Here is an 18784-nt window from a genome sequence, read left to right as displayed (position 1 = left end):
CATATTACTAATTTCTTAGAAATATGTGATACCTTTCGGATCAACGGAGCATCAAATGACGCCATCCCCCTTCGAATGTTTCCATTTTCACTAAAAGATCGAGCGAAAGCTTGGCTCAACGCCCTCCCAGTTGGTTCGGTAAACACCTGGGATCAACTAGCCCAAAAGTTTCTATATAAGTATTTCCCTCCTGCTAAAACGGCTAAATTAATGACTGAAATTAATACATATTCACAAGAGGATGGGGAATCCTTATATGAAACTTGGGAAAGGTTCAAGGAGCTATTGCGAAAGTGTCCCCATCACGGTCTTGCGATATGGCAACAAGTATCCACTTTCTATAATGGGTTGTTGCCACACACGAGACAAACACTTGACTCTAGCTCCAGGGGACTTTTAGGTAATCGCCGCCCACATGAAATATACAATCAAATCGAGGAAATTGATTAAAACAATTTTCAGTGGCACACTCCCCGAGGCAATAAATCTATTGCCCCGGGCGCCCATAAGGTTGATGAAAGCACTTATTTACAAGCCCAAATCGAGGCCCTTTCTTCAAAAATTAAAAAAAGTTAGAAATGACAAAAACGGTATCGGTTATGGCTTGTGAAGGGTGTGGTGGGCCACATGAAAATTGGAGTTGTATGAAAGAAACAGATGATCAACCAGAATCGGTAAACTACATTAATAATAGACCTAGGCCGTCGGGTCCTCCAACGGGTACCTACAACCAAGGATGGCGTAACCACCCTAACCTTGGTTGGCGAGAACCCGGCAATAGTAGTAACCAACAAAGCCTAAACCAACGAACAAACTTTCAACAACCAAGAAATGAGTCACAAAAATTTCCCTCAACAACAAAGTGGACGAGAAAGGCTTGAAGATACTATATCTCGCCTCATCTCCGACACTGAAAAGAAAAACTCGGATTGATTTCAACAATTGGAATCGAATTTTAGAAATCAACAAGCTAGTATACAAAACATTGAAAAACAAATAAATCAACTAGCTCAAAATTTCTCCGAGAGACCACAAGGCGCGTTAACAAGTAATACCGAAACAAACCCAAAAGCACAAGTTCATCTCATAACATTAAGAAACCGTACCGTGGGTCCCGCAGAAGCTCCGCCACCGCCAACTGAGGAAAGCACAACACCGACCCAACAAGAGAAGGCTTCTCCTCTACTTCAAGAGCCTACCAAGGCTCCTCCGGTTCCGTACCCCGGAAGGTTAATTCGTCAAAAGACCGATGAGCAATTCGCAAAATTCGAAAGTCTACTAAAACAATTGCATGTTAACATTCCTTTTATCGAAGTCCTAACTCAAATGCCTAAATACTCAAAATTCATGAGGGACTTCCTCACTCATAAAAGGAAAATTGAATCATTTCAATTAGTTAACCTAGGCGAAGAATGCTCCGCCCTCGTACTCAACAAACTCCCCCAAAAGAAGATTGATCCCGGAAGCTTCACAATTCCTTGCTCGATCGGGGAATCCCCCATTCGTAATGCACTAGCCGACCTTGGGGCTAGCATTAACCTCATGCCCGCATCAATGTTCAAACGACTCGGCCTAGGAAAAACGAGCCCTACCAAAATGAGTATACAACTTGCCGACAGGTCCGTCAAATACCTGCAAGGTGTCGCTGAAAATCTATTGGTCAAAGTCGACAATTTCGTCTACCCGGCCGACTTTGTCATACTAGATATGGAAGAAGACACCGAAGTCCCCCTCATATTAGGGAGGCCATTTCTAGCCACCGCGCAAGCAGTGGTAGACATGAATGACGGAACACTCACTTTGAAGTATGGGGATAAGGAAGTGAAGTTTGGGGTTGGAAAAAGAATAGAGGACGATGACCCGATCAATTACATGAAGGTTATTGATTCGAGTTTGGATGATGCTCTCCGACGGTGCAACATGGGATGCAAAACATCTTGCTCGAAAAACATATAACCTCGCTTTGGGTCTAGCCAAGGACCCTTATAAACGTGGCGCACCACGGAGGCATTCCGCGGAACTATCCTTAGTTTAGTTTAATCTTTTAGTTTAATTTTAACTTGCATGAATAAAACACACTCGGGATGGTGAAGGATAACAAGGGAAATGAGAAACATCACCCCATACACGAAAACAGGGCCATCCGACAACAAATTCTTCATTATAGTAAGTTCAGCACGGGCCGTGTCCGCCCAACACGGCCCCGTGCTGAACAATCTACAGAAAATCGCCCAGTTTAGGTAACTGACACGGGCCGTGTTGACTGAACATGCCCCCGTGTCCAGGCTTCTGTTTCTTTTATTAATTTTTGTCACTATCACCTGAACACGGGGCCGTGCCCGGTCACCACGGGGCCGTGTCCAGGATTCCAGTAACATAAAATTTTGCTTTCAACACCCTTTTACATATTCAATCAACCTAAAAACTTATTTTTGGGACACATTGAGGACAATGTGTAATTTAAGTGTGGGGGGATGCTAAAACCTTGAATCTTGCAAGTCCTAATAACAAGCCTTACACAAAACTCTATTGGAACCGCTAATCACCCCAATTTTTTTCAAAAATTTTCATTTTTCTTTTTACTTGTCTAAGTTTAAGTTGGGAATTCAAGTTCTAACAAGGTTATATTTTTACAAGTTTACAACCGACAGCGTCGTGATAAAAAGAACCAACATAAGAAAATTATGAAACGACATGACAAGCTTAGTTAAAATTTGATTATATATACTTGATCACATAAAAACCCTTTCCCACAGAAGTGAGTTTTGAGCCTTTATCGAGCATACAAATACATATCTTTACACTAAATGCTCATTTTTCATTTCTTGTGTGGATAGCCGCTTGGTTCGTACTACTCTAGAACTTGCCACGACAATACATTCCCGGTCCTTACCAACTTAAACCCAAGTAAGTAAATGATGGAGGCATTAGGACTAACTTTTTTTTTCTTTCTACACCATTCTTTTTCATTTTTTTTACCACCTACCCAAAATCCCCCTAGTTAACCCCTTTGAGCTTAAACCTTTTCATTTCTTAACCCAAAACAAATCACCCTTTTTACCCACCTAAACCCTTTTATTTTAACCCTTTCTTTTAGTAACAACGTTCGGTTTTCTTATGACTTGAGAAAATATATATATATATATATATATATATATATATATATAGGGTGGAGTTATTGTAAAAAAAGACCAAAAATGTGAGAAAGGTAAGAAAGAATCTCAACCATTAGATCTAAATTAATTGAAAAGGGTAAGATTGTAAATGCATTAACAAATTCAAATATGGTAATCCTTGATTTAAGGATTTGGAGAGAGAAAATCCTTGATTTAAGGAATATAACCGTCCATAACATCATTCATTTTAATTTTTTTTGCATCATTCACAGAATCATAGCCATGTTCATGACATGGAGTTTTAAAAAATTCATAGTTCAGTGCATGGTGTTTTTTACGAAAATAATATAACACCATTCAGTAAACAAAAATATAACACCATTCAGTACACAAAATAACACCATTCAGTACAAGATATAACACCATTCAGTAAACAAAAAAAATAACACCATTCAGAAACAAGATAACACCATACAGAAACAAAATAACACCATTCAGAAACAAAATAACACCATTCAGAAACAAAAAAAAAAACATCCAGTAGACACAAAATAACATCATTCAATAAACAATATAACTCCATTCAGTCAATAATATAACACCATTCAGTAAATAAATATAACACCATTCAGAAAAAGAAAATAACACCATTCAGAAACAAAATAACACCATTCAGAAACAAAATAACATCATTCAGAAAAAGAAAATAACACCATTCAGAAAAAGAAAAAGAAAATATAACACCATTCAGAAAAAGAAAATAACACCATTCAGAAACAAAATAACACCATTCAGAAAAGAAAATAACACCAATCAGAAAAGAAAATAAACACGATGACCGAAAGAAAAAAAAACACCTCTGTATCATCTTCTCCACTTCCGGCACCGTTCGATGTAGAGAGAGAGAGATCGCACAACCACCACCATTGCCATCCATCATCTCCGACATTCTCCGAATCGTTCATCTGCTTCGCTCGCACCACCACCACCGCCGCTGCCGCTCGCACCACCGCCACCGCCGCTGCCGCTGTCGTGTTTGATCTTCCGATTTCCGATTAACAAACAAACTCGTTAATATAATCATAGAGATCTTTGATCGTATCTTCCGATTTCCGATTAACAAACAAACTCGTTAACATAATCATTCCGATTTCCGATTTCCGAATGACCGCTGTCATGATTATGAGAGAGATCTTTGATCGTAGATGGAAATCATCTGGAGAGAGAGAGAGATTATAGGGATTATGATTTACAGTTTCCATTTTTTGAATGGATATAAAGACTTTATTACCCCTATAATTTTCAATTCAGTCCAAAAAATAAATCAAATTTTACAATATGGTCCCTATTAATCTCAACCATTAGATCAAAGATCTAATGGTATAGATTCTTTCTTACCTTTCTCACACTTTAGGCCTTTTTTACAGGATCCTCTACCTATATATATATATATATATATATATATATATATATATATATATATATATATATATATATATATATATATATATATATATATATATATTGATGAAACCAAATAAACAAACAAGTCCATCAAAAATAAATTTGTTTGAAACAAATGGTTCATCAAAATGAAATAAAAATGTGAAAAATAAAAAGTATTTTAAAAACCGACGTTTGTTACGCTTTTCGCCCTTTTACTAACCACTAACCCAACCACCCACCTTTAGCCCAAGCCTAACCCTTCACCTAAAAAGTCCTCTTGATATTTACAAAGGTATATAGTTAAAAAGGAGGAGAATTGATTGCTTGGAAAGCTTATGGTAGGAGTAAGTTCCATGCCGCTCTCGAGTGATTCACTAAAAATACACCTTCGGCCGAGTGTTGAGTGATTCCCCGTGAGGTATGTGAACTTGTATATAAATGAAATTTTAAAAAGGTATGTTATGCCCTAATAGGTAATTTATTTTATGAAACGTTTTTCATAAATCATGACGAATAGGATTGTAAATAAATAAAAATAAAACCTAAATAAAGAATCTTGGAAATCCCGACACTCTATGACAAGCCCAAAAAACCTTCTCTTCTACCCATTCCATTTGGGTGTGTAAGCCACATAATAAAGAATTTTGCTTGAGGACAAGCAAAGATTCAAGTGTGGGGGTATTTGATGTGCACAAAATGCAACATATAAATTACATCAATTGTGGCATAAAACTAACCCTTTATTAGTACTAATGTTGGAAAAAGTATGCTTTTGTCTTCCTTTTGTATTTTCAGGATTAAATGAGCTCAAATGAACAAAAGAAGCAAAAAGTCAGCTAAATCTAACATAAATACAAGAAAAGGAGGAAAAGTGGCATGCCCGACCTCCCGACAGCATCTTCCTACGCAAAACAAAGAAGACAGAAGACTGAACACGCCCCGTGCTCAGTGAGCACGGGGCCGTGCCCAAGTGACAGCAGAAAAGACAAACTCATAGAAGCTTCTGTTGCCCACCACGGGGTCGTGCCCAGCGGACACGGGGGCGTGGTCAACTTTCTGCAGACGCATTTATTGAAATTGCGAATTGCAATTAATGAAGAGAGAGAGTCAGATGGACACGAGGCCGTGCCCAGCGGACACGGAGCCGTGCCCGAGCTTCTGTTCAGCCTATAAATAGGAGTGTTTGGAGCTCTTGCAACTCATCCCTTGGCACACCACCTCTCTCACACTTCACCCACCACCCACCACCATCACCACACCATCATCCACCACCATCATCCATTGTCCATCATAGAGTGTGTGAGTCGTCTCGGGATCCAAGATTGATCGTAAGAGTTCTTGACAATCAAAGGCCATGTTTGCCTAAGTCTCTTACATCACTTGGTAAAGACAAGTGTTTAGTGTAATACTTTTTATTTTTAATCTTTTGCACTTTTTAATTGGTTTTGTATTAATGACTTTAATTACTAGTTTCTTATGTTGAAGGTGATTTTTCCTTATCGTTTGTCCGTGGTGTCTTGGCATTATTTTACTGTCTATATAAAATAAAAGATTTTCACCATTCATATCTCCACGGTCTATATGGAGGTATGTTGGCTACCTGGTCGGGGGTTAAGGGAACGGTTTGGTAAGAGTCTTGCCAATGTTAAGTGTATAGATCCTGCAAAGGACCTGGGTCAAATTTAGTAGGACCTCCTTCCATACCCAAAGGTATTGGATGGCGGGGGTCCAAACTCTTTGACCCCCTCATAAGTTAAACTACTATTAAAACTTTAACCCGGCTACTTAGGATTGTATCCCTGCTGACTCAGACTACTTAGCCGAGGGTAACGTCGCCTTCAAAAAAGGGCCTACCACATTATGCATTAATAACTTAATTAATTATCTTTCAATAATCCGACCCTTTAGGATTGTATCCTTGCTGACTCAAACTACTGGGTTGAGGGTAACGTCGCCTTCAAAAGAGGTGCCTACTACAATAACTAAGATAATCTCTTAAACAAGTGCAAAAGTGCGAAAATAATCAAAGGTTACACTACACACGAGTCGGATCCAAGTGATTCATCTTGTCTATTTGTTTTTATTTTTATTTTATTTTCAGCACTTTAGTTAGTTTTATTTTCCTAGTTTAAAAACTTTTTTCTAACATTCTAATTTGATTAGACGTTGAGGATAAACCGGTACTAAAAGCTCTTGTGTCCTTGGACGACCTCGGTATCTTACCAACACTATACTACGTCCACGATGGGTGCACTTACCCATATGTGTGTTTAGTGTTAGTGAATATCGTGTTTATAAATTTAAAACTTGGCTAAAAAGTGTAAAAAGGGCTTAAAATATACACCTAAAAATATACACACTTCACGCACATCAAAAAGCAAAGAAGGATATGACTTTGCTCATATTGCGGCTTGGGAGGTTGTTAGAATAAATTAAAAGTGGTCACCGGTACCCTTGTTGGGTGAAGAAAGTTCCAACTCGAGTTAAAAAAGAAAGTCTTCGGATACGGGAAATTATAGAGCGGATACACCGAATGTTGAAGTCTCGAGCGGTATTCGCGACATAAACGAGGATCCCTCGCCAAGATGACAAAAGAGAAAGGAGAAAAAGGACAAAGGGCCGTCTTCAAGATACGAAGATCCAAGAGATATAACCGGTAGATTCGAAGAATACAAGGCCATGAAAAAAGAGTTAATGGATATTAAACGTATACGAGAAGAAAAATACTTGACCTTGGCGGATGAGAAACGAAAGGCGTTGCGACAAACAATGTACGACAAGGACTTGGAGACGTTTAATCGGCCTACCGACAATGTTCACCCTTCGATGTTGGAAATCAGATTCGCTAGAAAACGTGAGATCGCAAAAAAAAATATGGATGGCCTTGTAATATTTAGTTTTTTTAAACTTAGATTTTAATGTAATGCTTTTTTTATTTATAAAAGTTTGATGTTTTTTTCCATTTTATCTTAAATTAAAAAAAACAAAAAAAAAAGTTTACCACTTCAGTAAGTGTCTAACCACTGCCAACACTTTTCAGCATATTTAAACACTTTTCACTGATTGACGTGTCATACTCTGATTGGTTGATTTTTAAGTTTACCATTCTCAAGTGATTAACCACTCCTTATACCCTAATAAGTTTAGTTTTTTCAAGTCATTTTGATCGAAATTTACACCTATGCGCATACATAGATGTTAGCATTAAAAATTTACTTATAAACCACTTGAAGGTTTATCCACCCTCTTATATGTGATATGTTCTTACCTAATTGCTCAATACACTTTCACTTAATTCAAACCACTTAGAGTAACAATATCACATTCACCTCAACTTCATTTTGGACAATTATTAATTAGATGTTGATGCAAACAACAGAAACAATTCAAATAACTCAAGAACACGATGAATATACTCTACGTTTGAATTAAAAGGTTAAGCTGGCTAGCATAAAGGTTTGCAACGTTTATCAAAATAAACAATATTAAGAAACAATGATAACAATCCAATATAAACTAACCCTAATTATATAAATTACGAAACTAAACATTATTGGAAAATACACAAAAGATAAACATAGAAGTCAAATATTAATGTTGATCTTGATCTTATGTATTTGGTTATCCAATCTTAACCCTTGCCGACCCTTTTCTTTAGCCCAACCTACTTTCGGAAGCCTAACAACGCCCCTAAACCAATTCCAGGATCAAATGGTCCCATAAAGTCTCGAGCAATCTTGTTTTTGTCTCACTCCGTTGTTTCCGCCATCGGTTGAGGTCTGACAAGAACCATCTAAACCTAAAACTAAAACTCTCATGGTAACACTAGTTAAGGACAGTTAGGGATAAAAAGACTCCCCCTTAGGGAACCATGGGGCGACCACTGGACCCAGGATACCTAAAACCTTGGACCATGGTTGTTGAACACTAACCTGACAGCCATAGTGACATGCAACACCTCCCGTAATCTTATCCCTCATTGAAGGATCATTGTTGTAACCCTTAATTGCCACTAGAGTAATCCCCTTCGTAAACATTATTGTTGACATTTGGTGGTTGTCTTAGCGGTGTATCAAGCCCTTCCACCCGTGTGCTTTCATAAAGTGGAAATGATGAAATAGGGAAGCCATGGTTAAAAATAGTAACCCCCATGATAACGTGCGGGTACCCACTAGTACTACAAATATATATGTATTTGAAACATGTCATAAAGTGTGTTATAGTTAAATCGAAAGTTAATTAACTTTATTTTCATTAGTTAACTTTATTTTCACATTTTATTTAATAATCTAACATAATTTATAGCCCAACTAATACATTATTTTATTTTTTTAACAACAAAACGGTATTTTCATTCCTTCCCCCAACAAGTCAACATAGCAAGATGCCATGGTGACACGATTAAATCCAAGATCTATGCCTCATCCATTCGAAGGTTTAATTATTGATATTTAATTCCTTAATCCATGTGGGTCAAAAGTAGAGGGTTCGTTATGTAAATAGTTTAAAGTTAGAATTAAAGGAAGTTATGAAGTACAGGGGCCAAAGGTGTCAAACTGAAAGATGATAACCTACAAATCAATGGAGCGACACCTCCCTTGGGTTGCACCCCTTCATGATCAACGACAACAAGCACAGAAGGAAGGGACGCAACTCTTCACAATCAATCTCATCCACAAGATTACAAGACACACCCGTTCATTAAGAGACATTGACGGAGCTTAGTGGAAACCCGGGTGTGCACCCTCCCCCCCCCCCCGAATGTTTCGATTAGAAGTGTAAAATTTCTGATTTTTCGACCGAAAATTTTAAATTTATAAAGGATCGCCCCCCAATTATTTTGCCTAAATATTTATACAATATATAAATTGGGTCTCATGACTTTACGCCCCCCCCCCCCCCCCCGCGGAACTTTTAGTCAAGCTCCGCCACTGTTAAGAGACACGTCTATTGGATCACACCTTTTATATTAGTATAAATAGGATTAGTTATTTCAACTGTAAACATATACTCATACATTCACAATCTGTATTCTTTCAGAAATCAAAGGTTAGTTTGTGTTTATTCATTCATTGTTATATTCATTGTGTTCATCAAGAAGATTCTGTGAACATTGGTATCAGAGCCTAGGGCTCAAATTAGTTTCGGGAAGACGATCTCAAGCGGGTGGTTGAATTCCGTAACAATTCTGATCACGCAGGAGGCGTCGATTGGGTTGTTCTTATTAAGTTTTAACACCAATCGCATCAAGCGGGTACGATTGTTGTTCGTTCGTTAATCGGTCATCAGGAGGGTGTTCAATTTTGATCTGATCATCATTGAGGGTGTTTGGATTCTGTGTTTTTTTTTAATTCAAATCACGGTAAGAGGCTGCGATTCGGGTTAAGAATACGAAGGCAAATCTGAGAAATTTGTATTCCGGTTTGGAGAAGCAATCGCGAATCAGAGAAGTTTGGGTGGTTTGAAATTTGCAAAAGAGAGAAAATCTGAGAAGTTTTGTGGTCCGTTTTACTGCAAGTAATCAAAGCATCAAGAAGGTGTTCGGTTGTGAAGTTTAGTCGCAAATCAAGTGGGTTTGGGGCTGATTTTTTGTTCGTGTTTAGACAGTCGCGAATCAAGTAGGCTGAAAAGATTAAAAAAATGCAGCCAAGGGGGTTGTTAAGAAAAGTCAGAAAACAGTGTGGAGAATCACGATAAGAGAAGTCGGAATTATGTCGGTTCGCAAATTCCAGGTTCTACGTTCTATTTTGTTGGAATTTATATAAGGTTTAGAAATTGGTTTGATTCCGTTAGAAATTTAGCATGAATTTTTGGAATCATGGACTTCGGTTTTAGGAGAAAAACCAAAGTATAGAAAGTGAAAATTGTTGGGTAAGAATTTATGGCGGATTCAAGAGGAGCCTCTCCGTTAAATGCGGTAGTAATTAAAGAGAGTAGTTCATTCTCCCAGTTTCAGTTTCCTCTCTTAAAGTCTACAAACTATACGGTATGGGCAATCCGTAAAAAAACCATTTTGAGGGCAAACGGATTATAGGAAATGATAGAACCAAAGGAAAATACGCAACTCGATGAAAAGAAGGACATGACGGCAACTACGTATCTATTTCAAGCACTACCGGAAGATATGATAATACAAGTTGCAAGTTGCAAGAGTGCAAAAGAAATTTGGGATGCATTAAAGACAAGGCACGTCGGTGCAGATCGAGTGCAAAAGTCACGTCTTCAAACACTCAAAACAGAGTTTGAGATCTTGAAAATGAAGGAAGATGACACTATCGATTCGTTCACTGCAAGGCTTAATGGTATTCTCACTAGGGCAAGTACTCTTGGTTCTACCTTTGATCAACCAACTTTAGTACGGAAACTTCTAAGTTCTGTACCAAGAAGGTTTGTTCATATCATTGCAACCATTGAACAATTCGCTGATTTAGAAACAACAACCCTAGATGAAACAATCGGAAGATTGAAAGCCTATGAAGAAAGGACCAATCTGGTGGATGAAAACCTGGTAGACAATCAAGAGAAACTTATGTTTACACGACGCGACAAGAACTATAGTCGTGGAAGGCATTTTGGAAACCATGGACAAGGAAGGTTCAATTCATCACAAGGCAAGTGGCGTGATAGAAAGTTCAGACAAGAAGAAGATGATAAAGATTCATCACATGAATGCTTACAAGAATAGAAGCAACCAAAGAAAATTTGGGAAGAATTTAAGCAACATAAAATGCTATAATTGCCAAAAGTTTGGTCATTATGTCTCAGATTGTCCTGAATCAAACCAAAGAGGAAAGGAATTAAATCTTGTGCAAGAAGACAATGAACCAACTCTCCTAACGGCAAGCAAAGGAGACTGCAAGGATCTACTACAACAAGCTCGTAATAAAGATGGAGAAGCACATGATGGCAATCAAGTCACAGAAAAGGATCATGGTGCAAATAAAGAAGATCAAGTAGAGGATGAAGACTTCATTCTCTTGAAGAATGAAGATGCTAAAGCATGAAGATGTTGAAGGCATGGATTAAAAAATTAGGGGGGAATATATTTATTTCCTTAATCCATGTGGGTCAAAAGTAGAGGGTTCGTTATGTAAATAGTTTAAAGTTAGAATTAAAGGAAGTTATAAAGTACAAGGGCCAAAGGTGTCAAACTGAAAGATGATAACCTACAAATCAATGGAGCGACATCTCCCTTGGGTCGCACCCCTTCATGATCGACGACAACAAGCACAAAAGGAAGGGACGCAACTCTTCACAATCAATCTCAGCCACAAGATTACAAGACACAGCCGTTCATGAAGAGACATGTCTATTGGATCGCACCTTTTATATTAGTATAAATAGGATTAGTTATTTCAATTGTAAACATATACTCATACATTCACAATGTGTATTCTTTCAGAAATCAAAGGTTAGTTTGTGTTTATTCATTCATTGTTATATTCATTGTGTTCATCAAGAAGATTCTGGGCAACATTAATAACCCGACTTCATTAAATTCTAATCCAACTTCATTAATTAATAACCCAACTATGAATTTACAACTTTGCTCATCTAAGATGCATTATACGATTGGTAGTATAGATAGCCGGGTTGAATTGATCATTTTCTATTATATGTTTTTGAGGTTTTTTTTTTTTTTTTTTTTTTTTAATTTGGACGGTTGATCATTCAATAAGAAAAGAAACAAGGTTTAAAATATATATGATTTTCTACGCATACATTTTTAAGGTTTCCTCTAGAAAGATAAGATTAATTATTAGAATCTATTTTGTGTATGGCTGCCTCCATCGCTACAAAGTCACTGGAGTCCTGCATGTTGTAAGACGTCGACACTCGACATTATCTTGAACAACCTCTGATGAAAATATGAGTTTTGATAACCATGACTATAACAAGAGCTCTAATGAAGGATGATTCTTATTAGTGCTGTGCAACGGTTCAGAACCGGATCGAACCAGAACCGAACCGAAACCGTTAATTGCTAAATTTAATAACCGGAACCGGACCGTATTATAATGGTTCTGGTTCGGTTCCGAACCGGTTAAACGGTTCTCATGTAAACGGTTCTCGCAGGAACCGGTTGACAATTAAATCGTAAAATTAACAATTCAATAAAAACGAATCAAACCATTTAAAATATTAACTAAAAGTTGCAACATTCAAAGTTCAAACCAACCAAAATAAAAGTAGCAAAGCAACAATAAAAAATTTCAAGCCATAAAACAAACTCTAAATAAAACTATTACGACCATCGTGTTAACAATTAAAACAAACATCTTCAAACTTCATTCGATCTTCATCCTCTCAATCTTCTCATAAACATCTAAATGAAACCAAGTGTTAGCAATTAAAAAAAAAATAAACGAATAATGCGTTTATTGTATTTGGTTCACGTGAATAGATTGATTAGTAATGCATCTACTGTATTTACCAAGCGATACACTATTTATATACACATTTACAATTTGATCAACATTGATTTGATTATTTTTGTTCAATTTTTATTTTCACATACACAAAACTATATGTATCAAAAAGCAAACATCTAGAAAGAAAATATATGCAATCATAAAAAAAGTCATGTAGAATAGCGCACTTGTATTTGCAGGGTGTTGATGGAGATGAACTTGTATGATAACAATTAGGGTTAGGGTTAAGAGATGGAGAAGAATTAGAAGATGAAAGATGAGATCGTGGAATGAATATAAGAGGAGGGAATAAGAATTAGGATGGTCGTATGTATGATGTTGAAAAGCCCATTAATAAAATAGGGTTTTAAATATTTATAATACCAACTGGTTCTAGCGGTTCTTTAACCGGAACCGTGTTTTAACCAGAACCGAACCGGGAACCATTTTTACCCAAATTTAAGAACCGAAACCGGACCCTATATACAAAAATACGGTTTGGATCTAGCGGTTCCGGTTCGGTTCCCCAGTTCTGACGGTTCTGAACCGTATAGTGCTCAGCCCTAATTCTTATACTTAAAATAAGCTATTTAGTGGTTAATAGTTAACAATGATAGCGTTTGGTTGCTTTTTCTGTAAAGAAACTCACACAGTTATTAAATCTACCTCTAAATATTACAACAATATTCACTATGGGACTATGACTTGCATCGCTTGAGGAGCAACACCTTAAAACAGTCTTTGGTACACAAAAATACTAATCCTTTGGTCCGGTTGGTTGTTGATGTATGTCAATGTAAACATAAGAACATTTTTAAAGATAACTTTGTTATTATAAAAAACTATTATTAAATATATAATGTGTTTGATGAAAACTTTTAAAGTATGTTATACCATGTTTTAACATGTATATGTTTATGAATCCACTTGTTCTCTTGTTTCTCACTCATACTTTTTTGATGCAATTGGAAAATTCATATTTGAGTAAAGTTTTTGTTACCAACTTTTTAGTTATTGGAAAATATGTTTTTGTTACCAACTTTTTAGTATTAGAAAATATTACTAATAAGGTCATGCGTACTCACTTACTCCACTAGTGGCAAAGCTTGACAATGAAGACCGGGTTGAAAACGTATATACCCAAAATTTTCTATACGAAAACTACATATATAACAGTACTGAGCGAAAAGTTCGGGGTCCCCCCCCCCCGCACCTCTTAAGTTGCGCCCCTGACTGCCACATAAATGCCTTTCTCATCCACTGGTAGACGCGGTCTCTCATTCACTCACAAATAAATTTTAATAATTTTTAAGAAGAAAGGATTGAAATGCGTCACGTGATTGGCTGCCATTATTTATTGAAGCCTTTTTACGCTCATGTTGCACCGCCTCATCACGCATGGCCTTCGTGGTGTGTATGTGTTCGACGCAACACATCCAACAACACTCATGCGGCCATCTCACGCACTACTCCGGATAGCCTAAATATAAATTTACAACAACCAGTAATTACTAATATTGGTTATTTACATCTAGCTAAACGTTATATGTATATTAAATGTTTTCAAACACGTTGACAAAATAAATAATTTTCTACCCATTAACACATGAAATGTTTTTTACAACCATCTACTCAAAAAATGGAAAAGAAAACTGAAATTTTTCATCCTTGCAATTTGTTTCACATATATATAACTGATCAAGAACCCTAGCTAGGCAAGTCAAGTGTCAATAGTCAACGGTATCACTGTTTGTGCTAGATTTTTCAACCCAAAACACTGATCTTTCATGGTCAAAGAACACAAGGAAACATACAAAAAATGTCATGAGTAGCTCACTTTTGTTCTACTGTACGTGGAGCCAGTTAATATTGTGATGTTTTTAATTTATGGGGGCTGTCGGATGTGAAATCTTTGCTGTTGTGGGAATCCTGATGATGCTGCAGCACTATTTGCATACATTTGCTGTAGAGATGGATCACTTCCTGTGCCTCTGGTGCTGCTAGTAAACTGCATCTGCTGCTGTTCATGTAGATTTCCCACCATTCATTAAATGATCACAAACAATTAAAAAAGAAAAAAGATAAGAGTGCAGACTCACTTGATGACTCAGTGAGTTGATAGCAGTCTGGTTGAACGTATGAAGCATGGCCGGGTCAGCGGGTCGCATAAAATGCCCGTATCCATTATTGTTACCCATGATAACTGGCATTGGAGATTGAAGGTGGAATGTCTGGATATCATTATACCCTTCTCTTATCCTTCCATCAAACCAACCGGATGCCTTTTTTACATGTTAAATTATAAATCTTTTTTAGATGTAACAAAAATTGTGAGTAAATCTTTCTAACTATAATAATTAATTTGAGCATTTTATGTCAAAAGTGAAACATACCGTGTGCTGATTAAGTCCAAAATGGATCGAGTTAGATTGGCGACTCGATTCGACTTCACGATGATTTCCAAATTCTATGTTTTGTGGCCTGTTTGAGGCTGAACTTCCTCCTAAGCTTAAATCCAGATTGTGATCCAATGATATGTTCTTGTTACTCAAACCTTCTAAGATTAAGAAAATAAAAAGAGAATTAATAATATATATCTGTGTGTCTGTATGTGTGTGTTTATTATTATTATTATATAGATATGTTACCAGTTGAGTTTAGCTCATTTTCATAAATCCTGGAATCAAAATTTGTAACAGCGTCCTTTCCATTGCATTTAATTGCAGCTTTATCATAAGCTCTACAAAGCAAAAAAAAAAAAAAAAAAAAAAAAAAAACTTATATTTTCATTAAACCCCTTAAATATTAAGATTTGACGGTAAAGTTCCCTCAAGAAAACAAATGTTTACCTGGCAGCTTCAACTTCAGTGTCAAAAAGACCCAGATACACATACCTGTTAAAAATATCCAAATTTGTCATATGACATAGTTAATTGAACTAACCCAAAAAAGGCAAAAACAATAGTTCCAAGGTGTCTTGTTTCTTGATCTTGTGATAACTTGATAGATGGTCTTTTACCCGTATACCTACCCACCTAAATTAATATAAAACTATTTTTCTATTCTACATTCCAAAACCATACCGAAATGTCAAACTTTATTTTAGTCATTTCAATAAACCCTTGATAAATTTGAATTAAAATTAGTCAGCTTCATGTTTAGCTAATATTTTAAACATTCTTATTACAACTACTACTATTATAACAGTGTTTATACAAGAGATTAAATACATACTTTTTTCCCAAGAATTGACCCATTCGAGCTTCCCATCGGCCACATTTATGCAACGTAACGCCACGATATTTTGAACTGCCTCGAGGAAAACCGGTACTTTGTCTACGAAGCACATGCACAAACTCTTCTTTTGACAAATTGCTCATCTGATGTTTCAAAACAAAACAGCATATCACCAAAAAAGCAAAAACAAATATGTAACACATGCTAGCTAGCAACAACATTTGTGTTTTATGTTTGTATTTTGTCTTGAGAAACAACAACAAATATAAAGGTGTTTCAAGATAAGGCTGCAACACCACTATTCAAGATAAGGTGAAATCTAATTTTACAAAACATCCTCTTTTTATTCTCTCTCTCCTTCTCCAAAACAAAAACAAAAACTCCAAAAACACACACCTGTTTTAGGTCATCTTCATAGTCCTCAAGAGTAAAGTTTATGTCAGCCTCCACTCCCCTAAACTTGATAGCTGCCCTATCATAAGCACTGAGGCCGTAGACATCTTCTTAGATAAAAATATTTTTTATTTAAATATTAATTTAGTTAACAGAACTCAAGTTCATTGTGTTCTCACCGTGCAGCTGCATGTGCTGTGTCAAATCCACCTGTGGTACCGTTAACAAAATAAAAATAATAATCTTGAAAATTAATAATTAAAATGTTAACTTCAAACAAAAAAATGTAACATACCAAGATAAACTTGCTTCCCACAATCCCTGAACCATGGAAATTAACATGTTTGGTTAGGCACAAATATTATTAATATTATTCAGAAGTGGTTGTAAATAAAAATTAAAAAAATATATTATTCAGAAGTGATTGTAAATTCAGAAATGGTTGTAAATAAAAATTAAAAAGAAAAAGCCAGTAATAATACTGAATTTATTATTAAAAAATAGATTATTATGTAGGCTGTAAAATATTAATTATATTATAATAATAATGATGACGATGCATTGGGAACAGAAGAAAATAGAGTAAATAATGGAGAAAACGAAGAAAAATCAACCATATGTGTGATTCCCATCTGCCGGTTCGCCGGTAAAAGGTAACACCACGGTACTGAGAACTTCTAGACCGGGGTCCACGCCGGCTTTTCTTCAGCGGTTGCGGAACATCGGTCACTTTTCCGGCGACACCACCACCACCACCAGGGTCCAACGGTTGGTGTGAAAATTTAACACCAACCCAGTTAGCCACAGGAAAAGAAGTCATCACCGTGCCGGTTGCACCGGTGGTAGTAGGCCCTACTTCTTCTTCAGAGTCACCCAACGGAAAAAACTGATGAGTGACCGGAATATTGTCGGTGATAGAGAACCCAAACAACCTGCTGTTCTCGGTGGAATTGTTATATTCGTCAGAAGCTTCATCTTGATCCATGACCATAACCGATGAGCTGGAATCGGATACGGATCCTCCGACTTGTTTACCCTTACTGTTGTTATATTCGAGTACTTGCACCTCCTCTTGGTCTTCGGTTATCCGATCGGGTGACCCGTTAAGATCCCACATTATATATCTATTCAGAATCACAAACTAGTTTATGTAACATGTAGATATATATGAGTGTGTTTTTAGGTTGTGATGGTGGATTTTGTGTGTGAGAAATATTATTTGATATGTTGTGTAACTGCCCAATACAGCAATGGGGACTGGGAGGCTACTTTCTCATAGCCCTTACAGGTTCACACACACAAAAAACACTCTGGCTGTGTGTGTATTTATTGGTGGGGGAGGGGGTAGAGAGAGAGATTGAGATCTTTCTTACACAGCTCTCCGACGTTAACCAAATCGAAAAAAAATAAGGTAAAGTGGGGTAGTGGATTGGAGGTTATAATGAAGTAATATAAAATGTTTGGTTTTTTAAATCAGTACATATAAATGTTTTTTGGTAAATAAAAATACCAAGAAAAGTACAAGTATCTGTTATTTGTTAGGGGGTAAATACAAAATATTTATTAGCGAGTAAAATGCTAAAATCATCTTTAAGATTTGTCATTTTTACCATTTTAGTTAAAAAATTAACTTTTTGTAAGTGAATCCTTTATTTTATTTTGTCATTTTCATCCAAATCATTAACTCAGTTAAAATATATCGTTAACTCATTGACGATTTTGTCAATTCCTAAACATGATGAACAATTTCGGCAATTTACCCATTTAGTTTTTTATTTTCTTTTTTATCTTTAAATAAAAAACAAAAAATAATTATAAATATAATATATATACATACACACATATTTGTATATATACACTTATTTTTTTTAAATTGTTTTACCTTTAAAATAAAAATAATAACTTAACCATAATATAAATACATTACACACACATTTATAATTTTATATACACACACATTGGTGAAGCTTTATTCACGCTGACCCCACCGATTTTTCGCTCGTAGTAATAATTTTACGAAAAAGTCTGGTTTTTTTAGTGTAAAATATTGCATTTTTTTAAGAGTTCGGCCCCCACCGATTTAAATTTTGAGAGTCTGGCCCCAACTGAGTTTTCATTAAGTCTCTGTCACTATATACACACAAACCATACACATTCTTTCTCTTCTATCATTCTCTTTCT

General features: G+C 36.2%; 2 protein-coding genes and 1 non-coding gene across 5 annotated transcripts; 1 reads left to right on the top strand and 2 right to left on the bottom strand.

Moving 5' to 3' along the window:
* Positions 1–204: 204 nt before the first annotated feature.
* LOC118486922 lies at positions 205–311 on the bottom strand. Its single transcript, XR_004880089.1, has one exon. It is a non-coding gene; the product is annotated as a small nucleolar RNA R71 (small nucleolar RNA).
* Positions 312–10599: 10288 nt separating this feature from the next.
* LOC110933963 lies at positions 10600–11566 on the top strand. The gene is made up of 2 exons (XM_022177162.1): positions 10600–11173; positions 11328–11566. The coding sequence occupies exons 1-2, from the start codon at positions 10600–10602 to the stop codon at positions 11564–11566; spliced, it is 813 nt and encodes a 270-aa protein (XP_022032854.1).
* Positions 11567–14545: 2979 nt separating this feature from the next.
* On the bottom strand, positions 14546–17988 carry LOC110883998 (AP2-like ethylene-responsive transcription factor TOE3). 3 transcript variants are annotated; one of them, XM_022131680.2, is made up of 10 exons: positions 17218–17988; positions 16899–16924; positions 16783–16813; positions 16607–16694; positions 16208–16353; positions 15823–15867; positions 15622–15713; positions 15367–15530; positions 15073–15255; positions 14546–14990 (listed from the first exon to the last, which is right to left on the bottom strand). In XM_022131680.2, exons 1-10 carry the CDS (start codon positions 17718–17720, stop codon positions 14859–14861), a joined length of 1410 nt encoding a protein of 469 aa, XP_021987372.1. In that variant the 5' UTR covers positions 17721–17988; the 3' UTR covers positions 14546–14858. The 3 variants fall into 3 exon arrangements, with proteins under 3 accessions (XP_021987372.1, XP_021987378.1, XP_021987364.1); XM_022131686.2 differs by having other exon boundaries at positions 14546–14993; positions 15367–15527; XM_022131672.2 differs by having other exon boundaries at positions 14546–14993; positions 17218–17986.
* Between the last annotated feature and the right edge of the window lie 796 nt (positions 17989–18784).

The sequence above is a fragment of the Helianthus annuus genome, chromosome 14 (assembly GCF_002127325.2).
Source record: "Helianthus annuus cultivar XRQ/B chromosome 14, HanXRQr2.0-SUNRISE, whole genome shotgun sequence".
NCBI lineage: Eukaryota > Viridiplantae > Streptophyta > Magnoliopsida > Asterales > Asteraceae > Helianthus > Helianthus annuus.
The sequence above is the reverse complement of the archived record's forward strand: the minus strand, read 5'-3'. Positions and strand labels throughout refer to the sequence as shown.